At 37.3% G+C, this 26,999-nt stretch overlaps 1 protein-coding gene across 10 annotated transcripts in view; it reads left to right on the top strand.

The window, feature by feature from the left end:
* The window catches only part of sorcs2 (sortilin-related VPS10 domain containing receptor 2), a 407,562-nt gene that overhangs the window by 317,340 nt on the left and 63,223 nt on the right, over nt 1-26,999 (top strand). For all 10 annotated transcript variants that reach the window (XM_082510974.1, XM_082510972.1, XM_082510973.1 and 7 more), the window contains 4 exons: nt 5,002-5,166; nt 8,021-8,094; nt 18,302-18,366; nt 24,763-24,881. In XM_082510974.1, the coding sequence (XP_082367100.1) occupies nt 5,002-5,166; nt 8,021-8,094; nt 18,302-18,366; nt 24,763-24,881 (423 nt within the window). The remainder of the gene's footprint in view (nt 1-5,001; nt 5,167-8,020; nt 8,095-18,301; nt 18,367-24,762; nt 24,882-26,999) is intronic.

Genomic DNA, 26,999 nt, shown 5'->3' with positions numbered 1-26,999 from the left:
GCCGTTTTGCAGATTAAAAAGAGCTGAGTTTTGTTCCTATAAGTCCCCTTAATGTGTCACACCCCAGAAGTCTCCACAGCAGACACAGGAAGTTTAGAGTCTGCTTTTATCTGCCATGCACAATAGGAGCACTGTGCTTTGCTAAGCTTGAGCTATTACTCGGAGGAAATCGTTATGAAGGAAGAATGTATCAAAGTCCTTTGATTGTGGAGGATCATAACTTGTCTGCCCTCCCCCGATCCCATTTTTTTGAAGCCTCACTGAAAAGTTCACCTTCTTATCTGTCAGTTGGTTAGTCAAGCTCAGTTTCAACTCTGTAAAGATTTGAAGGCATTCCTCCGAGCCTACAGTTTGACAAGACTGCCACTTGTTGGTAAGTCAGGTTACTGCGCCATGAGGATGAGTGCATCAGTGGCACACTCATCTTTTACAAACTCCTACATTATTTTCTGTGGTTTCTGTGGTGAATAATAAAAGATAAAACAATTTTAAGATTCGTTTTAGCAATTTTGTCCCATTTTGAGTTTCCCAGGTTGAAACCCAATAAGGGAACAATGCATGAATATGGAGGGGTTACAAGACGTTTAAGTACCACATAAAATGCACAACTCACAATAGTGCATAGAATAGAAAAGGTTTATTTTTTTGGCTAAGGTTTTGAATTTAATTTTAAACTCCTTTCACCTAAGGTCTCAAAAAGACCAGTACAATCAAATGGAACTGCAAAGATTTCTCAAGTGATTTAGTAATACACTTTAAGCTTAGAAATATCTCAACTTGGAGTCCTCAGTGTGTAAATGGTAATGGTAAATGGACTTGTTCTTATATAGCGCTTTTCTACTCTGTCTGAGCACTCAAAGCGCTGTGTGTGTCTCCTACTAGATTTCAAAAACGCTCTCATTCTGTTTCTAGTCCCATGATGCAATTGAGCAGCATTTCCCCTCCTCAGCCTGACTACTAACAGCCCACACCTCCTGTGCAAACAGATACTTTCAGTTAAACAGTGTGTTTTCATTTAAATCTCTGATGACAAAAAAAAAGATAATCTGATGGCATCAAGGTTAGTCAAAAGCTTCCATAGGCTTAGTAGTGGACATTGTGACAAAGCAAGCAAACAAATTTAAAGACTGAATGAAAAGCATTTCATAAAAAACGAATAATTAAAAATACTATCTAAAAGTATAATTGTGTTTAGCTTCGTTGCATGATGATCTGTGTTTCACTGTCGCTAAAACTACAGAAATCTAGTTACAAATGCAAACACATCAAGAGCATGACCTTTGTGGTAGTACAGATTTTTATTGTTTATTTATTTGTAACTTTTTTTTGTTTTTTGCTAAGCTTATAGTACTCAGTACCTCTGAGTAGCGAGTTTCAGGTTGTTTTGGGTGAGATTATGCAACTTCACCAACTGACACAATCATATTCATAAGATCCGGTGCACCTTTATGCTTCTTTTTCAAGCATTTGTCATCTCATTTGTCTCCATTTGTTGATATGATGTCTATATTCAATTCAATTCAATTCAATTCAATTTTATTTATATAGCGCCAAATCACAACAAAAGTCGCCTCAAGGCGCTTCATAGATACAGAGAAAAACCCAACAATCATATGACCCCCTATGAGCAAGCACTTTGGCGACAGTGGGAAGGAAAAACTCCCTTTTAACAGGAAGAAACCTCCGGCAGAACCAGGCTCAGGGAGGGGCGGCCATCTGCTGCGACCGGTTGGGGTGAGAGAAGGAAGACAGGATAAAGACATGCTGTGGAAGAGAGACAGAGGTTAATAACAGATATGATTCAATGCAGAGAGGTCTATTAATACATAGTGAGTGAGAAAGGTGACTGGAAAGGAAAAACTCAATGCATCATGGGAATCCCCCGGCAGCCTACATCTATTGCAGCATAACAAAGGGAGGATTCAGGGTCACCTGGTCCAGCCCTAACTATATGCTTTAGAAAAAAGGAAAGTTTTAAGCCTAATCTTAAAAGTAGAGATAGTGTCTGTCTCCCGAATCCAAACTGGAAGCTGGTTCCACAGAAGAGGGGCCTGAAAACTGAAGGCTCTCCCTCCCATTCTACTTTTAAATACTCTAGGAACAACAAGTAGGCCTGCAGAGCGAGAGCGGAGCGCTCTAATAGGGTGATATGGTACTACAAGGTCATTAAGATAAGATGGGGCCTGATTATTTAAGACCTTGTATGTGAGGAGCAGGATTTTGAATTCAATTCTGGATTTAACAGGAAGCCAATGAAGGGAAGCCAAAACAGGAGAAATATGCGAGGTGGGACTGTGTACGTGTGTGTCCTGAGGATGTTCAGTGTTTGTCTTAGCTTAACTAGGTTAAACCGAGTGATATCCTTTAAATGATGACATGTTGGCACAGGAGGGCTGACCGATTGATGGACCTGCCCCACAGGGACATGAGGCAAAAGTGTGTGCCAAAACAGCTGTCATCAGGCTTTATACCATAGAAGCCAAAAGACTTTGTAAACACATGTAAATATGAGATTGGGAGTGGTCATTTTGGTAGAAATTAAGGATAGTAATTGTTTGCTGACTTCCTACATCCACAGGGTGAACTTGAGCTTTTCAGTGGAGCTTTTTAGCTGTAAACAACAAATACACTGAGCAAATCCCAGCTGACATTTTCTAAATTAACTGTATTATAAGAAATAAAGTCTTCTTTCCTGCTGTTCTAACATCATCATTCTACTCCTCTTCCTTGTTGACCATGCTCTGCCTGCAAAACAAACACCAAGCTTTTAATTGACTGTGGTGCTAACGGAAGTTACACCCAACTCACACACAGTTCTCAAGTATCAACCCAGAAAGATGTGTTATTCTACACACACTCCTTAATTGAAGTCATGATGAGAATCCTAATAGGGGTTGTGTGTGTGTGCGTGTGTACCTGTTTAGACATTTTTCTGGGGACCAACAGCCCTGAAGGGGACCAAAATCTCAGTCCCCTCAAGTTTTAGCGTCAGGTTTACAATTAGGTTATGGTTATAGGTTTAGTCTCCAAAAGTTGATTCTGTTCATCCGGACCTAGCGTTTTTGTGGGAGAAAAGTTGAGCATGCATCAAGAAGTTATAGGTTTAGGGTAAGGGCTTTTGTGATATTGAAGCTGTTCTGATGACTATAAAAAGAAATGACAGGTGAAGATTTGCCAGAAATGTGTTCAGAAAATAGGCATACATAATACAAATCACTGAACACATTAAATATGGACAAAAAATAAAATAGCACAGTGTTAGTTTAGCTATAAAAGTAGTAATGATTTTTTTCTTTTTCTAGAAACGGACAGTATAAAAGATGGACATAGCCACTGGTTTTACACCAGCTTTGTGTTTCTTTAGATAAAAACAAAACAGAGGTTGGATTAAAGGATAATAAAAGAAAAGATCGACAGCAAGGACAAAGAGGAAATACTACTGGAGTAGATTTCTGTGAACATGAGCAATGCTCTTCTAGAAGCAAATATGTAACCTGAAATTTCCAGGTTATTCCCTACCTGCTTTGATAGGGAGACAGAAATCTCTCAAGTACTCTCTCAAGATTTTGTGTAATCACTGCCCTAAAGAGCTTTAAACTTGTACAGTATACTTTTTTATTTTATTTGATCTTTTTGGGGTTTTTTTGGCTTCCTGCTGAAAAAAACCCATCCTTCCTGCTGTTTTTTGTTTTCTGGCGATTTAAAGGAACCATTCGATTTCTGAGTTTAGGTCTAGTTGTCAAAGCATCAAGTGTGTGGATGCTCTCCAGCAGGTGTGACTGATTTTTGACCAAAGAGATCGATGGACTGGTTATTCAAAAATTACTAAAAGTATCTTCTGTAACACAAGGCCCTGAAAGAAATCCAGATCAGGCAGATAACCCATAAGTTTCTTGGCCTACTGGGACACTGAAGTGAACATTATTAAAACTGTGCTTTCCCCGCTTTGATGAGCCAAACATGCTGTGTAAGAGGCATTTATTACAGGTTTGTGTAATAAATTTACCCAAGTATAAGCATACAAATATGAAGCTTTTCTTTTCTAATACTAAAGTACTGAACTCCCTCTAGAAGGAGCTACTGTAACCTTTGAAAACACTATTAAATATACCATTGAATACAAATTGCTTTCGGCAAGGTTGAATATTAAGGTTATTTTGGAAGTGAAGGAGGAATATAGGCATTAAAAAGGGATTTTTTTCTTTCTTTGTACGTGGACAAAAGCATGCAGTCTTAAAATAAGAATTAAAAGCATTGGAAGTACCTTGACAATTTCCTATGAGTTGATTTATTTGTTTGCTCAATTGTTTCTGCCCACACATAATACTTATTTTTTTAAATAGCCATTACATGTTGAATATCCCTTTCATTAAAATTATATCTCTAGTTTGCATCCATTAATCTTTGCTGAAACATTTGTTAAGTAACAATACAGCTAGTTACTTTATTGCATTTCTCTGACTGAGGACACTTTTTATAAGGAGTTGCTGTAAACAACCAAAAACCCTCATGGGATAGCTTCCCACCTCTCACGCACTGTTAATGAACATGACTGGTTCATTAGTTCCTATCGATTTCCCCTATTGAGACACTTATTGCAAGTGTCTGGGACATAATTGTGATTGGTGGGTTGGCAGTTCCTGGTGTCCCCTGTATTTAATGTTTTCACTTTATGAGCTATAAAAGTCTGAATAGATAATCAATAGAGTGTTGCCATGGTTTAAGCCGCCTGTAAGGTTGATGGAAAGTTTTTCTGTTCCAGAGGATGGCCTTGAATGAATGTGCATGCATGGAAGTGAATGCATTCATATTTATCAGGTTTTCAGTGCATGCAGGTGAATTAACATGGACAAGTACTGATATGAGGAGGATATTTTCAACAGACTGCTGACTTAGCACCAAATATGTTGCAGGATGCTTTGGACCGTATCACCTGTGACCTTCTTTTTTCTTCTTTTTCTTTCTTTTCTTCTTCGCTGTTCTCTCTATCATCTCTTACAGGTAATTCTGGTGGGTTCCTCTATAAATGAACGAGATCAAATGCTGTTTATCAGCACAGATGAAGGTTCCTCCTTCCAGCGGCAGTCCATCGACTTCACACCTGACACGCTCATCTTCCACCCCAAGGAAGAAGACAAGCTGCTGGCCTATTGCAAGGAGGGCAGGGTGGGTTGTAGACACAAACATAAAAGAAACTTTTGATTCTGTAGCTGAAATAAATGCACAAGGAGTTATCGTTGGTGTTACGTTACCAAATCTTTTGTCGTGCAGCAGCGCATTATATCTCAAGATTTACGACTAAACTCAGAAAAAAAACGTCATATGTTGTTTTTTCATACCACAGTAATGCTGTTCTGTAATTCTTGAATTAAAGTGAAATGAATTAAACAATAACCATATCCAAACACAGTGACGATATAGTAAGTGTAGTCACACTTGGCTTCTAGTTGGAAACCCTTTGGCAAGTTCTAAGAAGAAATAAAAACGTATATCATAAAACAATGTTTTTAATTATAAATAACCCACAAATCTATTTGTATATAGAAATCTGAATGTAAAACTTTTGCTTTAAATTTTATTTTTAAGGTAAAAGTTTAAATATGTATATTTATTACGTTGCTGTCAGATCTTGCACTGACTTTTCTCAGCAAACATCTAATGGCTGCAGTTATCCCTGTTTCTTGTCCACCTCTCCCTACCCCACTCATCCTTTCAAAGCGTTCCAATTTTCCATACATTCTATGCAGCACTCAGCGAATGACTAGACATTCAGCAATGACCTTATGGGGCTTACTGTCCTTGTGGATTGCCCAGTGAAGGTCATCTGGACAATTGTCAAGTCAGCAGCCTCGAATGTAGTTGCTTGCACTCGACTAGACTGAGATACACACATAATTTACTCAAATTTAGAAGGAAATATTAAGTCGAGATAATCCATTATCTCACATACTTTTTAATTTTGAACAGCAAAACCCATAATCACCCAAATTAAAACAAAACAGGCATATAAAGACAAACATTTCACTTCATGTGCAATTAATATAGATTAATATCGATTTTATGTAAAACCTTTTCATTATATATATTTTTAGTTTCACTATCATTAAAAGCACTAACAGTAGACAGAAACAATTAAACTATGATGGAGGATCCTGAGGTGCTGGTTAATGACCGTCAATGCACACTTGTAGAGCACATAATAATTCAGCTGCATGGCTTTTTATGTTGTTTTTAATCCTGCTTAAGTTAATTGCTTTCATAGTTGTAACATGTCACTCCAGTCTGAGCCAACACGAAAGCCAGGGCATCGTATTGCTGTCCAATTAATTACTTATGTCTTTTTGCCGAGAGATGAGATGATTCAGTGGATAAGACATTCAAGCCTGCAGCAGTGTAGAGAACCTGCAAGATGAAAATAGTGTTGGTCAAAAATGCTGCTTTCTCATGTAGGTTAGAAACACTCAATCAACAGATTTATTAATAAGCAATGAGAGATGTTCATCTCACTGCATTTGACTGTTTTATAGCAGTAGCTTTAGTTAGGGGATCAAAGCAGAGCCAAGGAATTTAAAGATGTATCACTTGGGGACACATGTGGAATGGCCAATTCTGAGCAAAGCTAATGTTAACAGCTGATATGGTGATAACACAAAGGTAGTGCAAAGGTAGTATATCTGATCTGGCAGTGATATACAAAGGTCGGAAGCCCAAAGTGCAGATAGCGATATTTTTGTCGTAGAGAGCAAAGTATTTTATTTTATGTTATTATGTTAGCTGACTATAGTCGCCTATGTGGAAACAGCACAGCTATGTCTTGATGCATACTCAATCATACAGGTAAGGTATTCATCCAGGTAATCATCCAGGTACTTTTGGAGACAGCGCAGCTATATTTCACGTTGTTGTCTACCACCACACCTGGGTAATTCACCAATCATACACTAAAAATATTGAATTAAAGGGCAGTTTGTTTTCATATGGTATCAGTATGGTTTAGTTTAGTTTATCTGCCACAGTCTTTGTACTTATCTGTATATTATGAATTCATTTTTTTGGATAATACCTTTTTAAAAACTAATAAATTAACACTTTAACAATCTATCAAGATCAACAAAATGTAATTTCATTTTGTTTTGTTGCACAAACCACCAAACAACTACTTGTATTCATCAAAGTCCTTATTTTTTGCACCGACTGAATTAACATCATCATCATCATCAACTTTATTTATAAAGCACTTTAAAACAACCACAGCTGACACAAAGTGCTGTACATTTAATTAAGTAATTAAAACCCAATGTAAAAAGTGGTGTTTGGGCTTAAATAAAAAGACCCTGAAAACCAAAATGGAAATGAAGCTCAAGATATTTAAGTAGGTGAGACATAAGTTTGAATAGTTAATAAGCTTGAATTGGCTCAACTCCTCCTCCACTTCAATAATTTACACATAATTAAGCAAGAAATTCAATTAGGTTTTAATCTGTTCCATATGGGCAGGCTGCAGATGGAAATGAGGAATCCATTCAAACAGAACAAAAAAAATCATTTAGCTGGAGAATGATGTGAGGATCATTTTCAAATTACGGTTTGTGAGGGCAGACACATATTTACATCAAGGTCAACCTTCATTTCTCTTTTTCACAGCGACAAAAGAATGTGCTTTAGGATTAGCTTGTTGTCACTGATTACATTTATTTTCCGATGACCATGAGTGAGATAGGCAGGAGCTGAGCAGAATGAGAAGGTGCAAGTGTTGTTTGTGTGTGTGTGTGTCAGCTAATACACACTCAATGCACACACCTTGTCACGCTGACACACACGGCTGCCAAACCTGTTATGATTAATATGTGAGCTCAGTTTTAATGTATGAAATGTAGTAAATTGATTGGATGAATAATTTTCTATAGTGACCTCCATTGTAAAATAAACAGCTGGCAATAATCTGGAGATACATTATGCTACATGGAAATTGTGCTTTTTTCTGTCTAATTGTGTGGGGTTTTTTGTTTTTTTTGTCCAGCTCTTTGCTTCAGCAGATCTGGGCCGCAAGTGGACATTACTGCAGGAGAGAGTGACAAAGGACAGAGTTTTCTGGTCAGTCTAACTTAATTTTATAACATTTGATGGATAAGATGCCAAGAATGCAGCTGTGTTTGTATCACAGCTGGGGCCAGCATTACTAAGCAAGTTCATGATACCCAGGATATCTTTTTCTTATTTCGAGTCACTTATTCAAACAACAGCAACATCAGTAACTGAAGGTGGATCAGTCAACCCAGATTCTTCTTTTTATGAGTCTGGTCACATAAAACTGTGCAATTTGATTAATCATAGACACGGACTAGTCTACTTGCAGCAAAGCAGTATAATTTACAAATGAAGAGACTATATTAAAAATATTGAAAGATGTTAAACAGATAATACATCTGCAAGTTGGTACATAAGAATGTGTGATTTAAAAAGAAGGGAATGCCGTTGTTCCCTAAGAATCTCCATTTCTTATTGATGCTTGTCAGATAAAGACAAATACTATCTCTAGAACTACACTCCTTTCTACTACCTAAATACTGAAGTTCTAGGGATTTTGTTGGAAAGAACTGATTGGTAATTATGTTGTGGTTTTGTACATGTTCGTGTCTTTTCTAAAGGATAACATGCACCAGAGCATATTAGGCCTGCAGCATATCTTACCATGGCGGTGTACCCATTAAGAAGATAACCTTTGTGTTTACCCTGAAAACCAAAGGATAAACCTGACAGTACCACACTTGCCTGACTCAGTCTCTAGGTTTGCTCTACAGGCCTCTGATAACTTCTTCACTGATATATAGTTTTAGAAACTGTGAGAATTAAGGTTGCAACCAAACAGAAAATTTTCTGTTTCTTTATGCAAAGATGATTAATACTGGTTCTTGAACATATGTCAGTGTTTTGCAAGGATCCCGATAAGTTAAGGAAGAGAGGAATGAAAATACAAGTACAAGGACTTTATTTTGAATTTACTTTGAGATGGGTGTTGAAGGCTATAATAAACACAGACGAAAAGAAAATTTGAACTGCTTAAGGTTATTTCAGTTCACTTAAGTTCAATTTAGTACCAAATCACAATAACAGTCACATTGTAAGGTAAGAAGCCTACATTATTCTGGAGAAAACCTCAACAATCAAGCAACCCCTAGACAAGTTTGCAGTTGTAGAAAGGACAACCTCTGGCAGAGCCAGGGCTCAGGGAATGCCAGGTTATCTATCAAAAAAAGTTAAAAAGTAGTTATATGGCTCCACTGGTATATAAATATGTGGGGAGAGTGAGAGCTGAATGGTGAAGAACTGCTTAGTTCATCGCATCAAGTCTCTTAGGACTTTGATCCTATAGCTACATAACGGGTCATATGTCTAGCCTTAACTGTTAGCTTTATCAAAAAGGAAAGTTTTCTTAAAAGTAGAGAGGCTGTATGTCTCATGAAAACAAACTGGAAGCTGGTTCCACAGGAAGGAGGCCTGCTGAAAGTTGAAGGCTCTATTTGAAGGATTTAACTGGGTGCCGCTGAAGAGAAGCTAATATTGGACAAGAATGAACTCGCTTTATCATCCCTGTCAGTACTCTGGCAACAGCATTTTGGATTAACTGGGGCTTAGTGAACTTTAAGAATGACCTGATAACGATAAAAAACAATAGTCCAGCATAAAAATAATGAATGCAGATATAAGACAGAGATATCGTGCAGAAGAAAGAAACAAGTTCTACATAATTGTTTAATATGCACATTAGTCATAATGTGCATATAATGTGCATTATATATGACTTATCCTGGTATGGTAATGCCAACCAGATTCAGAATGCAATTAAACATATAATAACCTCAGTTTTGTCTGAATATTGGAAGGAAATTATGGGACATCCTTATGTCTTTAAAATATGCCAGTAGCCAAAGTATATGACTTGTGTCATCTGGCTTCGAAAATGAATCATACTGGGTATTATCTACGTAGCAATAAAAATGTATGCAGTGTTTTCTGATAATATTCTCTAAGGGACGCATGTATAATATAAAAAAGTATGGATCCCAGCACAGAACCCTGTGGAACTCCATGACAAACTTTGTGGAGAAGACTATCAGCTTACATGAACAAAATCTATCAGGTACATACAATTTAAACCATTGGAATGTATTTTCTTTAACAATTTTAACAGAGATTAACAGTTTAATCTAAATTTATGTTGAAAAATATTGTGAACAACAGTATCAAATGCTACAGAGTGACCTAAAGCACAAAGACATGTCCTTTGTTTGAGTCCATGAGAATTTCATTCATTTCAGGTTTTAAATTATACACAATCCAATAAGAACCTATGGCGCCAGAATAGAAAGGTCTCTTTGAAAGTAGTAATACTCATTAAGCGTAGAACTGGGGGTTACATTAGTATAAAAATGAGAAGATGGGGCTTCGTAAAAAATTCCACTTACTAACATTTTTAAAACTCACTAACTCTAATGGGCTACAGCTGCTCCACAGAAGTCAAATACTAGATTAGAAAACGTTAAGTATATGAATTATTACAATTGTTCCCTTAATTTTATATTTTTCCCTTCAGTTGAAGAAGAAATGACATCCACATCAGTTTATGTATAATTTAAATATGCCAACATAAGATGGTGATTGTGATGAACCTTATCCTGTTTACCTTGACAGATACATACTTACTCTGTATTCTGTAGAAAAAGATTGTGATCAATGATGATTTTATATATTTTTCCATAGCATTACATTTGAATTTAACAGTTCAATCTTTCAAATAACGGACAAATATTTGTGAAATCATGATACATTTGTGAATGTATTTTAACAATCTAAATATGCATATATGTACAGACAGATACATTTAGACAACAAGAAAATTATGTTTTATTACATTACAGTGATTTTACGTTAATTTACATTTAAAATGTGAAATCACAGTCCATTTATGTAAATTTAATGATATTCTAGAAGAACAGAACAAAACTGTAAAATACACAGTAAAATACTTTTATATTAGGATTTTTTTTACAGTGTAGGACTTTGCTCTTCTAGACAGAGATCTCAGTTGTTCCTGGATCTGCTGGAGCCACTTGCCCAGCTTGGGGTCCCGTTTACCACTGGGACCACTGTTACCTTTGCCCTCCACATCTTCTCGAGCTCTTCTCTGAGCCCTTAGTACTTCTCCAACTTCTCGTGTTCCTTCTTCTTGATGTTGCTGTCATTCGGTATCGCTACATCTATCACTATTACTGTCTTCCTCTGATTGTCCACCACTACCATGTCCGGTTTTTCCGTCTGTATCTGGAAGTTCCACAGAAACTTACCTTGGTCGTTGAGAATGCAAATCCCGTTTTGACTTTGGAACATCCTTGCTATACCTGGCACAGGTGTTCCTGTATACTATCCAAATCACTTGGTTATGGCGTTCCATGTATGCCCTGCCTGCTAGCATCTTGCACCCTGCTGTTATGTGCTGGATGGATAGATAACCACCTGTCATAAAAACAGGAAAATACATATTTTAAAAATCTGTCAAAAACAAATAGTTTTTGGTTTGTCCCACAAAGTTTCCCAATGGAACTTTTGTCCAACCTGTCTTCGAATCCACCAAATCTCAAATCTGATCAATATTTTTCAAGTTTGGACTTAGACTTGGCCAGTCCAACAGTTCTAGTTCTCTAGATTCCTTTTTCACATAGTTTGTGCACAGTTTTGAAATATGTTTTGGGTCATTCTCTTGTTGGTATATAAACCCATGAGCAATCCATTTCAGTCTACATCTTGATGAACCAAGGTGATTTGCTAGAATTTTTTGTTCATTATATTATGCTAGCATCAAAATTTTTGTGGATGTTTGCAATCTGTGCAATTTGTGACATTGCACAGATAATGGCTTCTTAGAAGTTAAGTTTCCCTTCAGCCTTGTTCATTCAGTCATTTGCTTATGGTCAGTCTGGAGACTTTCTTATAATATGATCTAAAAACATTTACCTTTTTTGCTGCCTGAAGCAGCAGTGGTCCTCCTTCTGTCTATACTACTTAAAGTCTTAAGGTGCCTGAGATCTGCTTCAGTCAGCTTTCATTTCTTCCTCTTCCTTGGTGCATTCTGTAAGGGCCAGACTCCAAAGCACACTTGACCACACTGTGAGAACACTTGAAGTCTTGCTCTATTTGTCTCAAAGACCATCACAGCATCACAAAGTGCTTCAATGTAGACTAGTCCCTTTTCAAAGAGCTCTCTGCATGTTCCCATTTTAAAATGAGGAGGAATTTCAAACTGAATTCACATTTTATACCCACATTTGAGCTGGCAGACTGGATTTATCAGAAATTAATCAAGCATTCAAGCACAAAATGTTCTGTTCAGAAAATTTTCAGTAATTTGCCAACTTAATCAAAGAAAATTAATATGCTTTAAAATTTTCTTCTGTTTTATATTGTAAAACATTAAATTTGATGAAAATGAAACAAAATATGAATGAAAAACAACAAAATTATATTCTAACATTAATAATATAATTTCATTTAAAGAGCTTGAACAACCAACAACATTGGTGGATTAACATTACACAAACATAAAAAAAAAAATTGGCCATTGCCAAGTGGTGGAGAGAGAGGGGGGGGGGGCAAGACCAGGTGTGTGTGTGTGTGTTTCTCTCTCTCTCGCTCTCTCTCATAGAACAATATAAATAGTTTTAAATGGCTTTCACTGGTATTATTTGACCAGCTTTAATATTTATTATGAAATCAATGACATTGCAGTGGCTTTATTTACAGTGCAGGAGAGTTGTGCTATTTATAAAGTCTTTCAGCAGTTCTTAGTTCAAAAGTCTTGTATTTACAAAATCCAGCATCTGATCTCCAGTGTTCCCAGGACAGAATCTCTTCTCTCAGCCATGCAAAACACTCTCCACAGGTAACCACAGCTAACATTTGAAATCTTTGTGCTAACAATAATGAAAGAGACTTACAGATGGGCAAGGCAATCACTACGACAGTTGGACAACACTCAGACAGAGACTGAAGGTCAGGTCCCAGTTTAAATAGCAGTCAGCTGATTGCCAGCTGATTCACAGGTGCTTGATTGCTTGAGGCACATCAGGGCGAGGGCTGAGATCCCAGGAGGATCCTGCCCCCCTAAGGTAACGTGGAGTAAGCAGACACATATACACAGAGCAACAAGCAAACACACCAAGAGGTAGAGAGAGAGAGGTTGCTGTGATGGTAGATTTTTCGGTTTTCCTGCAAAGCACCATTGTCTTTTATACATAAATCTCCAGATGGCAGGAAGGAGGCATCCTGTTTCATTTACTAAGAGCAGCAGATTTTTCTTTTAAGAGTTAATAAATATGTGAAAATGACTCCCACCAGGGATAAAACAAACTTTTTAGCAAATGCAACAACTTAGACGAGAGGGGTAATTTACATCCCAAGTACAACTATGCATTGCATTTTGCATGAAAACTGTGGATTTCTATCTTAACAATCATTAATCTATTAAAGTTAACCAAGGTAAACAACCTTCAATAGATTGGTAGAGCTGATGTGAGGCAATATACTTTAAAAAAAAAAAAGAAACTTTGCTCAGAAGCAAACCTGAAAAACCTGCTTGGATAGGAATCTTTTCGAGGTCAGGTGTTTCCTATCCTTTCAATGCTCACGTTGGTTGTAATGCACAGGGGTCAAAATTGTGGGAAATTACTGCAGAGTGTTTTATAATAAGGCTGTCATCTCATCCCAGAGAGAAACAGAAAGCAGAAGAAAGTAAATGGCTCTTATTGTCACATGTAATATTTCACAGCTTTCACGATCATATATCTTCCAGTATGTCTCCTCCTAACTCTAGTCTTCATATTTTATCTCCTTTTTCATTCTTCTATTCATCTGTTTTCTTTTACCATTTTCTCCCATTTGAATTAAGCTTCATGTTACTCATTCATGTAAAATAGGCATTATTGTAAAATTATAAGTTCAAATGTGCAGCATTCAAATACTATTGAGTCCCTCTTTCCCATCTTTTAAAGGTCAGAAAGGCATTTCTGAAGGAGTTCCTGTCCTCTCTTTGCAAATATTAAATGAGCTGGTTCACACACCCAAGCAACTATGATTTATACCACCAGTGCTAACTCACAAATCATCCTCTCTGCAATGTAAAAATTGAGAGATTGTGGAAGGGTGCCATATAGGAAGAGAAACACCCTAAGTGCTTCCTTTTTTAGACTTAAGTTACATACTCAAGTAAGAGTTGGCTCTGGGTTTTAGACCCCTGCAATGAGAGCTATATTATGTAATTCTTACTGTAACTTGTGGATTAAACATTTTTTTTGTTTTTCTGTGAATAACATTTGGTTTTGACTTAATAGTGGCACAATATTAAAAGTTATGGACTTGTTTTCAAAATTCATATTTTGGAAACCATGAAAAATGGCTCCAAAATCTTAACCTTTAAATATTGGCTACCCATCCAATATTTACTCAGAAACACCTGGAAAACAGAGTGACCATTTAACCATACAATATAAGAGCAGATTAAACTGGCAAAAATTGCTGACCGCTTGACTTAATACCCCTCGCCAAGTGCCATCATATAGCCAGTGGCCTATTGCTTCAGTTGGTCTTTACAAAACTTTTACTTTGATCTTTACAAAGCTTGGTCCTAATTGTCTATATGGAATGGATGAATTACTGACTTTACTGACTATTGTTTTTCCAATAAATGGTTCCTGTGCAATTTTGTCTGTCTGTGTGACTGCCTGTGAATTGTCTATGTTTAACTAAATACCAAGAATTGTTTTGGTGGTTTTATTTTTTTAGTTTATTTGATTTGTTTTGTTTTGTTTTTGTTTTCTATATAACTATTGATTATAGGAAACTGAGCTCCATACCACTAATATCATAAAGATTGTGGTCCTCCATTCAAAAGTTTATATATGTGGCTAAGGTTTTACATACATACACACTGTAAATGCATGTTGTTAGAGTTTTGGGATCTGAATTTAGCCAGTCATATCAGCTGTAACAGGAATAGCAGAGACCAGAAGTCTTCCTGCAAGTGCACATAAATCACACAAAAAATATCACATTAAAATCAATCTGCCTTTAGGCTGGTCTAGCTAAATGTGTTCCAGTGGACCTTGTTTTTGTGATGCTAGGTTGTAAACGTTTTGTTTGTCATTCTCAATAAAATGAAAAAGCTGTTTATTGAAATTAAACTGACATCGCAAGGCTGACAACTAAAAACAAAAGTAAAATGTTTAAGAATAGGTGAAGAAAACAGCTTGTATAATAATAATAATAACGAGAAGAAGAAGAAGAATTTATTTGTATAGCACTTTTCAAAACAGAGATATATATGTACAGGAGATAAGTGTACATGTTTGAACATACAGACACAAAAACAGACATGCTCTTTTGTTCCATCATACACACATACATGCATGCATGGTTGCAAACTATGGCCAAAAAATGAAGGTGAAAAGATTAAGGAAACACTAACCTATAAAAAATGAGTTTTCAGCAGTTGTTTTAAAACAAATAACAGAATCTGCTGTTTTAATAGTCTGAGGAAGGCTGTTCCACAGTTTGGGTACAACAATGTCAAGAGGCTGTCAAGGTTTTGGGCTTGACAGAAAAGTGTCACTGGGTGTCATCTGCACGGCAGTGGTAGAAGATTCCATTAAAGCCATTCAGTCCATTGAAATCATTCACTAGATGGCCGAGGGGTAACATTTCTCAAAGTGCAAATTCACCTTCAGTCTGAATTCACATTGCATGCTTGGAGCTGACACTTCTATCCAAAGAAACATGCAAGTTTCCAAGATAGGTCAAGGAGGACATGGGACGTTTGCTCATGGGTTTTCTAATAGATGGGAACAAGCAGCAAGACTCTTGATCAGGTCCAGAACCTTAAAGTATATATACAGTAAAAATAAATACAGAAAGTTAAAAAAAAAGAAAAGAAAAGAAAACTGCAAATGTCAGGCAGACAAAGATTTAGCTATTGATAAGGACATTTCAAATGCCCAGTGTTTGCTTAAAGCCTGATTGGCGACTAACAAGAAGAGGAACATCCTAAAACCTGGCAAAAGGAGTATTTCGGCATTGCTGTGCATTAGTGTCAACGCAAAATAAATTACATTGAGGTACATGCCAATGGAAATCTATTAGAGTGGATTAAACAGGTGAACTATATGCTGAAAGGCTACTCCAGAGATCCAGGTTTGATTCTACTTCTGGACATGTTATTCCATGTTATTGCGCTCTGTCCCTCCTTTCTTGGATACTCTGCTGTCCAGGGTAAAAGTCAGTCTTTAAAAAGAAATCTGTTAAAGTGGACACAATACCATACTGAAGGTAAATATGGACGTGCTGTTTTGTAGCTGATAGCTGGTCCCTAGTCCCATTCTAAGGCTTACATAAGTAGTTCTCCTATATTCTCTTTACCGCTGTGATAAGCTGAAATGGACCCCCTACTCTAAGCTGTGCTCACTTCAGTCGCTCTATTAGAAAAGTTTAACTGTCATTGGTATAAATCACTATACATCACTGACATTTCATCATAGTCTCTGCTGCCAGTCATTCCTTCATATGCCCCTTAACAAGCTGAACATTCTTTCTGATATCAGGCTAACAGATGGATAATGAGTTCTCTTCTTCTTGTTTCTGCAGTCGCTTTTCATCATCCACTGTTTAAATTGTGGTGACCTCTTATATTTGTACGATGGGTGTATAACCCATTCCATAGACATCTGACTAGCAGTAACTGGACTGAGCCCAGAAGCAAACTTGGTTTTGTAGATGAACCACATTTGTTGGCAGCTGTTTTTGTTAAACAGAAAAGACTTTCTGGATAATAGACTTGATTTTGAATTGGCTATTAATGACCACTTTATTCCATTCAATCAAGTTAAGTTTTATGTATTGCACAAACAATAACGTACCATTGGCAAAATTTTGAAATGTCATTTGCATTTAGTACGACCAAATAATTTTTAGAATACTTTTAATAATGTTTTTAATAAGAAATATATATTTTACCTGCACCATGTATAGAGTATGAGACGTATGTGTATCATCCCAGCAATGAAAAACAAGCAGTGAGTGATAATTATTCTAATGCTGAAAGAAATGTGACTTATTTATTACTTATTAATGTGTAACTTATTTAAAGTAATACATAAGATTTTTTAAGTAAACTGTTTCACGTGGGTAGTGTTTTTTCTGAAGCGTCCTCTATGAGCTCTCTCTTTACCTACAATATGACTGATATTCCTTACCCCTCATAACTCTTTTCCTACCTTGCTTCCCCTTCCCCTCACAGTCTGCTAATTGCTTGTAAAATCTCTTTATAGGAAAAGTAACAAGGTTTTAAATCTCCACTGTGTCTTTACTGGCCAGGGGGATATTTTACAGACTACATTATGCAGTTCTACTCAGATGAACTGTTTAGTTTACCACTCACTGAAGGGCAGACAGAGCAAATGCACTTTTGTATACATCCGTGTGCTTTTAAAAAGGAGCATATGAACATTTTGATGGTTTTAAAGTATACTACGTTAACATGAGTTAGGATAAGTGCATTTTCCAGGAAGTGCTGACCAGTGAAAAAAGGGGTTGTGGACAGTGACTGTACATTATAACATATTATCCATCCAGCCATACATTTTCTGCCTATCGAATTCAGGGTAGTGGGAGGGGCTTTGTCTGGATTGGCTAAAATAAAATTAGCGTAGAAATCAACATGTACAAGTTGTCTAAAATTATGATTGAATGGTTTAGTTCTAGATGGTCTTCCCCTGCAAACTTAGACATATAACATTGGTAATTCCATAAAAACAGTGGAAAGCATTTCTTAACCTTTGATTTTGAATTTAAAAGATTAAAATGATACACTCAAACTTAAATGTTTCTACATTTACATCCATCCACCACCCTAACAGGTTTGAGTCATGAATAAAAACGTTTTCCTGGGTTCACCATGTTATGTGAACATCTAAAACACACATCATTTGACAGAATGCAGCGAATTTGTGCGGTCATGCCATTTGTTCCATGTTTTATTTCTCCATATTTTCTGTCTTGCTCCAATATTAAAATTAGAAAATGTAAAAAAGGGAAATATAGAAGTAAAATTCTAAAAACATTAAAGTGACAAATTGTTATTATTAAAAAAACATATTGTATTGACTGTGCTTTACTGTTGTGTTGCTTGGACTAGTCATATGTGGTTTTAAGCTTGAAGTCTGATCTACATCTGACATGATTGTCTTCTGTGTTCCAGGTCTGTATCTGGTGTGGATGTGGATCCTGATCTGGTGCACATGGAGATGCAAGATACAAGTGGAGGTGCAGTGATCTTCCACTAGCCCACTCATCTTGTTATAATGTTAGCACTTGGTCAGAGAAGATCAAAGTTTATTAGAATTTCTATAAGTTGATATAAATCTAGAGGTAAAATAAAGCACAAGGTTTAGCTTTGGTCCAATTTTATACTACTAATAGCAAACAGCTAATCAGCAAAGAGACTTGAAATTTGAAATGCTACCAGGTGTATTCTTTCTTGGGTTTAAAAGCATGTTATTAAAATACATTAACTGGCACTATCACAAGCTGATGGGTAGAGGACCAAAATACAGGATTTTAAACAAAAAGGTGAACCTTTATTAGGTTGAATGCAATGCCTACAGCCAAATCCGAATACAAGCAGAACTTTAAGGTCTTTGCAGGGAAACAGGCAAAACTAAGAGCAAACAGAGGAAGATAAAGACTACAGACAAGTCTAAGGAGAAGCACAGGACTATATATACACTTTAACTAGAAACAGGAGGGTAATGAGACATAGGTGACAGTAATCAAGACAATCACAGGGGATGAAGTCAAGCTTAAAGGAAGTAAATCCGGTAAAGTAAATCCGTTGGGCATCTTTCTTTGCCTTTAGACAACAATTCTGATGGCAAAAGAGCCAAACGGGACAGGCAAAAAAAAAAAAAAAAAAAAGCTTAAAGGAAGACACAAGAGACAACTAATTTTAAACTGTTAAAATAACAAAGAACCCAACTAAAGGCACAAGAGAACTCACTCTGAATTCAGGGAAGGACAGAATTAATAATAGCCTTAAGGCAAAACCAAAAGGAAATAATTAGTGCTGTGAAAATTAACATGTTAATGCAAATTCATCTGCCATCACGGTCAATGTGATACTTTTTTTTTAGCGCAATTAACGCATCTGGAGTGCAGAATGACTCAAAATCCCTAAAATGTTTCTGTCAATGCATTTCGGGTAGTTTGTCCAAATAGAGTTACCTTTGCACATGCGCAAATGGGCAGCTGATCTGGTAGTGATGGGCAGCTGAACCAATCAACTCAATATGGAAGATGATAAACGCACATTGGCCCTCTCAATGGAAATTTGAGTATTAAAGAAATAACAAGACGGAACAGTCAACCGACATAAAGTATTATGCAAATTATGCAAGAAGGAATTTTCTTTTTACCGAAGCACTTCCAGCTTAAAATATCACACTGACGTGAAGCATACGTTAGCCGGGGATGCTGCTAGGACTTTGGCTAACGCGTCACCAAGCTTGCGACAAACCACTCACGGAGAATCGGGGACTCAGTAAGTCTACCTCAGACCAGTGTTGCCAACTTAGCGACTTTGTCGCTATATTTGGCGGGTTTTCAGACCCCCTTAGCGACTTTTTTTCTAAAAAGCTTCTAGCGACAAATCTGGCGACTTTTTCTGGTGTTATTGGAGACTTACTTATGACGACTTTTTAACGTGAAAGGGCGTATTGCTCTTACTCTCAACAAGCAGCAGTGCTGCCGTGGGCACCTCACCCGTGCTAAAGCGCTCACGGGCGGAGGATAGTCCTCCCCCAGCTGCAGGAGATGTTCACACCTATGCGTCCAAACTGCAAATGAACCGCGCATGAGCGAAGCCGCTGCTCCCGCACTGACTGTAATGCAGTCAGTTCTTCTTTTACTCTCATGCTGTTTTGTGGATCACAAGGTTTAAAACTACTTATAAACACACACACACATAAAGTAACTCCACCAGAGTGCCTATTTCGGGTCACTTTTGCCAGTCGAAGCCCGGATAAAGGAGCAGGGTTGGAATTGTGACATTAAAAAACAATAATTGTTAAACGAAATTTAATTTGTAGTTCTAAATAAATTCTAAATGCATTTAGGACGTTTTTTGCTCACTTTATGTTTCTTCCACGATGTTATTTCTGTCTCCAACAGCGTAGGTTACAATTATATTAGCATGACCAATTATGCAAATTAGGTTATGATGTCATTTAGCGACTTTTAGGACAACCAATAGCGATTTTCCTTACTGAGGAGTTGGCAACACTGCCTCAGACATGTTGACTGACACAATTGCCAAGTGGATTGCAACATGAAAGTGCGTACATTCTCCCTTTTTTCTTGAGTCTGTTTGCTCATGCAAAATGAAATGCGATTAATATAGAATAAAAATGAATGATATTTAATTGTGATTAATCAAAATTAATCCACTGTAACCCTGTGATGAATCTGATTAAACATTTTAATTGTTTGACAGCACTAATATATATTATATATTGGTGTATACTTACCTATTAGTATATAGGTTTTTTAAAAAGTTTCACAGAAAATAACCTGTGTTAAAAGATGCAAGAAAACTATTTAAATTCTCTTTGAATTTAAGCATACATTCTTTGTGGTTATTCTGCATTTACTTCATTATATTGCATAAATGTCAGTTACAAGCGTAAATATTAAGTTGAAAAAAAAAAGTAATTGAAACCAGGCTATTGATCAAGTAATTGCTATTAATTGTGATCAATTACAACTATGACATGAGGATCAACTTCTCTTTAAGAATTCTTGAGGTAGAGGATAATGTGTTTTACCTATCCAGGCAGCGCTAGCACTACAATGTAAAAGCAAGTAAAAGAAGAGATTACCGAATGACCTTGGTGTGGGAGTGTTGGTAGTGTTTATGTGTGAGGGGTCAGTAGGGAATTAATGGATAAGCTAAATACTCACACCAGTGAATTTGGATTATCATATCTCCTGAGTGACAGACGAACACCTCCACACAGAGGGCCAAGAGGGTAATAGAAATGTGTATTTGAGATTGTGCATTTGTCAATGAAGGTGGCAAATGTTCAGACTCTTTATTCACATCTTGACTTCATCTTCTCTCAGTCTCCCAAACTATAATCCTAAATTCTAAACTATAACCTCTAAATAAACCTGAGCAGGCAAAGTCAGATAGGAGTGGCAGACTCTGAAGGGCACAATGAAGGATGTGTTTATTATATTTGCTGTTCCATTCTCAATAAACCTCCCTATTATAAATGGCCATTAAAATCTGAACCTCTTGAGGAGGAGACGAGCAATCTTTTAACCCACACACAGAAAGATGCTGCCTGCATTGTGAAATCTGTCGGGCTGAACAAAGCTCCCTGTGTTTGTGGATAGTGAAGATGAGAGGCTGTCTGTCTGGGCTGACTGCCCAGTTAGGGGAGCTCTTCCTGGGGCACATGGCCTCATCTTTCTCATTCTCCTCCCTCTTCCTCTCCTTGCTTCTGTGCCCAGATAGATAGTTGAGGAAGGCGGGAGCGACCAGGCATGCTAAACCAATCTGTTCACCCTGTTCCCCCAAATCCTCTGCTCCAACCCTGTCATGCGTAGCATGGCCAAGGTTAAACAGTGGCATGCTACCAAAAAGGACACAGGAGAGATGAGGAACTGTGGCCCTGCCCTCAGCTCCCAGGACTGCTGTCTGATGTTTGAGAAGGGCTGGAGGGGTGGGAGGAAAGTCTCCTAGGAGATGGGGTGGTCGATTGATGGATGAGCCATGTGTGCACAGAGATGCTAGCTGGTAGTGTGTCTTTGTATATTAGTTTGTCATTAGGGAGATTGAAGGGCAAGAAAGCATGAGAGTATCTTGTTCATGCACATATTGACGCTGTAATGTTAGGAGTACTGTAAATGTGTACATGTCTCTACAAGTATTACATGTATTGCTTTCTGTATTTTTTAAATAGTCACAGTCTCAATAATATCCCTTTAGCTATGCCCTGTTTCCCTGTTGCTGTTTTCCTCGTCATACCACCCAATTTCACCATGTGAGTGTGGTTGCAGGTATGTGAGGACAGCAAGTGGCATGAAGAAATGAGTGTGCCACAAGCTGGAATTGAACACTTAGTCCAATCTAATAGTTTTTTAATGAGTTATCCACCGTATGCTGCTTTGATTAAATGTCTGGGCTTTTCAATAAATTAGCCACTCCATTTATTAGACCACACACCTCCTGAACAAAGACAAAGCAGAGGAGGAAAAGTACAGTGCTGATGAAAAGAATTGACTCAGTCATGCGATATGAAGTTGCGTCATCCTGAGGCTGAACCGATTTGAATTTTCTTTTATGTAGTTGTATGTTGATTTTATTCTACTAAGATAATACTTTAGAAAAAAAGTAGTAAAAGACATCAATATAAAGAAGATAGGATGTACCACATGTGAATGAAGGTGACTTGATATGGTGCATTATAACACAGACATCTGTAAAACTGTCTTTTATGAATTTTTAAACCAGGTAGATTAATATCCATTCTGTTTAGCAAAGGACATGGAGAAAGAGTCATCCTCTCTGTCATATATATATATACAGAGACCATGGTCATTCTCAGGGCATATCTCATTTTGACTTTGTGTGTGTATGTGTATGTATATATATATACAGTATATATAATATATATATATATATATATATATATATACACACACACACACACACACACACACACACACACACACACACACACACAAAGTCAAAATGAGATATGCCCTGAGAATGACCATGGTAATATTCTGTGGAACTTCCACATACAGACAGACAAACGGGTGATGGGCAACCAACCAAGAAATAGTAGTGGTGGACAAGCAGAGGAAGACAGTCGTAGTGTTCGATGTAGCGATACCAAGTGATAGCAACATCAGGAACAAGAAACACAAGAAGAATGAAAAACAATTCAAATACCAGGGCTGAGAGACAATTTGGAAAGTTTAGGCAACAGTGGTCCACATAGTAACTGGAACACTTGGAGCAGTGACCCAGCAGATCAGCAGATTCCAGGAATGACATCTGAGATATCTGTGCAGAACCGCACAGTCTTGGGAAATGGAAAGATACTGTGCAAGACCTTCAGGCTCCCAGGCCTCTCGCAGAAACGAGGGAGTGATTCTTCTTGAGCTTTGGTGGAGGTTGGTGGATGAATTGAAACAGAAGGCACTGATGCAGGGCAGAAGCAGCACTGATATATGTGACACACAGTTTAAGTTGCCCTCCGTGACGTAGCTTGAAGCCCTTTGTTTCATTATCTGGTCGTAGTAATTGTTAGTACTTCCAAAGTTATGTGTGAAATTCTTTGAGTCTATTTTCTATCATCTATTTTTTTATGTTAAACATGTGTGAGAAGTAAGCATAGATTCTGTTTGCCATATGGTGATTTGAAGTTTCAGTGAGTCCTGTAAGAACCTGTATTTTTGAAAGATCAAGGTCAGTTTGATGAATGTCTAATTCACTTCAGATGCTGTTAAGCTCTAAGTTATATCTGAGCTGATACTTTTAACTTATTTCCAAGTGTCTGATGTAATCAATTGAAGGTCAAACCATAAATGTGGATTCAGCCAGTGCATCTGAACTGCTAACCTCGCACATGTGTGGATGCAGGCTTGAGAGTGTGAAGTTGTGTGTGTGTGTGTGTGAGTATTTTCTCTATTGCCAGCTTGTCACCTTTGGGGGGAACATAGCGGCTGCATTTCAGGAGTCGATGCTGCTGATGCAGCTGCTGGTTGAAATTCAATAGTGGTTGAGCTTTGCACCATGCGCTAGCCTCTCTGTGTGCCTGTGTGAGGGTAATCCCTCCTGGCCATTTGGATCCTAGAACGACTGTATGTCTATGGGGAAGCTGTCATATCTTATAGAGTCTGGAAAATGATGTCTCCATTTTTCTTTTCGCCTAGTTTTTCCTCTCATACATTTTCTTCCACTCCCTCTAACAGCCAGCCACAGAAAAGCAGAAGCTGCAGTCTTCAGCTTATGCTTATTTCTATTGTATTCTATCCTATTTTTTCCCCATTCTTGAGCCTTTTCTCTTTTACTTTCTCTACTTAACATAGATTACACAGTTTTTATTATGTCAGCTAAAAGCTATAGTTGTATTTAGCTTCCATGTACAGTATAAGTACCATTACTGTGAATGCTGTTTGAATAATCATAAATCTCTGTGAATATTCAACCTACTCAAGTTAAGTTACTTTATTTTTACAACACATTTAAACACATCAGATATTAAGTAGCTGAGACATAATAAAAAATATATTTTACACTATATTTTATTCAGTTTTATAATGTGTTTTCAAAATAGTCCAGTTGAGGGACTTTATGGGCCAACAAAAGTGAAAACCAACCATCTGGTAAGCAAGCCCTTGGTGACAGTGGGAAGGAAGAACTTTTAACAGGAAGAGACGTCAGGCAGAGCAAGGCACAGAGAGGATCCATGATCTGCCTGGACCTGTTCAAGGGTGTGGGGGCAGAAATTACAAAGATGCATTGCAATTATTAACAAGATATTCTAGAATGCCAATGTGTTTTGTTTAAAATTTCCAGCAGTAATTATCCCTTCCTGTTTCCTGACTGTGTCACTGTTTCCTGTCCTGTTGCTGTCCATGTCACTCCAGGCTACTTGTATGTCACCTGCCTCATTCAGAACTGCTCGGACAAAATGGTGACGGCACAGTTCCTTGGAAAAATTGATCACAACTCGCTGCTGGTGCAGGATGACTACGTATTTGTCAAGGTAAAAGAGGAATACATGTGCATGAATGTTTTTATTTTACACTTTGAAACACTGTGCTATATAAATGTCACTTATCTTCTCTCATATTCCAGACTACTGCCATTCTATTCAAACTAAATTTTAAATCCTGTCACGTATCCACTCCATTTTGTCTGATGCATTTGTTAGATTCCACAGCACCTAATATTCTCAACATTACATCTGACTGCTGCATTAATGAGAAGACAGGAATTGCTCCTCTGATGGTTTCAAATTCTATTTTAATGTCTCGTGTTGCAGGTTATTGTTTTGTCTTTGTTCCATTTGAACTCGTTCAGCTTTTCACACAGTAGACAGCATTTTTGTACACATTTAATAAATACTATTTGTGTTGTGGGAGAGGAAATGTGTACACCTATGCATTTGCATGATCATATAGTCCATCTGTTCTCCTCTGCCTGTCCAATTCAGGAAGTCTGGACCCTATTCCAGCCCTGCAACCGCAAACAGGTTTCAGGGCTAACACAGAGAGACAGACAACCATGTTGATTCACATTCACACTTATGGGCAATTTAGAATCACTCAATAACCCTTTGAACTGTGGAAGGAAGCCAGAGTACCTGGAGAGAACCCACAAAGACATGGGAAGAACATGCAAACAGCAACCTGACCACTAAGCTATATGATATGGAAAACATGAGACAGGAAATGCAGGGGTGAGCTAGAAAACAGTAACTGAACTTCAAAAGGAGGATTATCCGTTGGTCACTCAACCGTAGAGGCCATCATTTTATAGATGGATTAAAAATTGAACAATACATTTTTCTCAAGCTAGTATTTTTCTTATCACAGGGTGTTCAAGATGTGATACTGATAAATTGCATAGCTTAGCCAAGCTTAAACATTATTTTAAGCTAGAGTGTTATCAGAATTATAATCATATAGTCTGCATTACAGTCAAATTGAGATTTCAGGTTATGCATAGGTCTCAGGAAAAAATTATGATTGATATTATGATCTTTTCCCGAGCTTAGTGAAATAGTGAAAACTTCTATTTTCTTCCTCTTTTTTGCCAGAAACAAAACTTGTCTCCTGACTAATACATTCTTTGTACTGTACGTCTCTAAAGTGGACCCAAAATCTAGGCAGCCTCCAAGGGTCGAGGCAGAGGCACCTATACTGTGGCTTTTGTTGCATTTACTTTCCAGCACTCTGTAGATAGATACTTTAATGATCCCACGAGAGAAACTGTTGCATTAAATCAGCAGAATAAAAGAATAAAATTACTACAGTCTACAATAAAAAAGCAATAAACAACAAAGTTAAAGTCTTATACTATGAGATAGTTCTATATACATAATACTAGTAAGGAAAAACTGAGCAAGTTTTTTTTTTTTTAAACCTGCATCTCCCCAGTTATTTCTCTTTCAGCATTTGTGTATATGTTGTATCTGTCAGTGTATCTATTCAGTTGCAGCTGTGTTTGCGCTTACAGCTGAATTTGCAGCTTTATGTCTGTTTTACTGATAAACTCTTGCTGCCCAGATAACATACAGTGCTGTCACTTGAAATGGAAAAAGAATTTCTATTCGTGATAGTGTGCGGAATTAATCTTGTCTATAATTGATTTGCCATGCAGTACAGTACTGCACACTCTGCAGTGGCCAATAGTTCAATTCTATTTGCATGGAGAATAGACATGAGCTGGTATGCTAGAGGACAATCTCCACAGTAGGACAAAGTTGCTCTCTCTGGGTGTTGTCCCCCTATGTGTAAAGTTATGTGTGCATGAGTGTTTGCATCTGTGAGAAGAATGAAAACTCATCAGGTCACTGTAGACTGGCCCATTATCCTTAAGGGATAATCCTCCTAATATTTCAAGCATTACATACAGATATCAGGTTTGAAGAACAACACCTCAAACAATCTTTACTAGCAGTTCTTACGTGTTTACCTATAATGAAACCCAACACCTGGCAGTTCTGTGAGTGATGTATGTGTGCGAACATTTACTGCATGTGTCACTTTCCCTTTAAAGTAATTGTTGATACTTTCATCCCCAACTTTATAAGGTGAGGTCTGTTCCTTGATCATTAATATGAAAATTATCATAACCATTGATCAACAACTGATCAAAA

This window comes from Aulonocara stuartgranti, assembly GCF_965226115.1.
Source record: "Aulonocara stuartgranti genome assembly, chromosome: 3".
Taxonomy (NCBI): domain Eukaryota; kingdom Metazoa; phylum Chordata; class Actinopteri; order Cichliformes; family Cichlidae; genus Aulonocara; species Aulonocara stuartgranti.
Note: the sequence above shows the minus strand (reverse complement) of the source record. Positions and strands in the feature narration are given on the sequence as shown.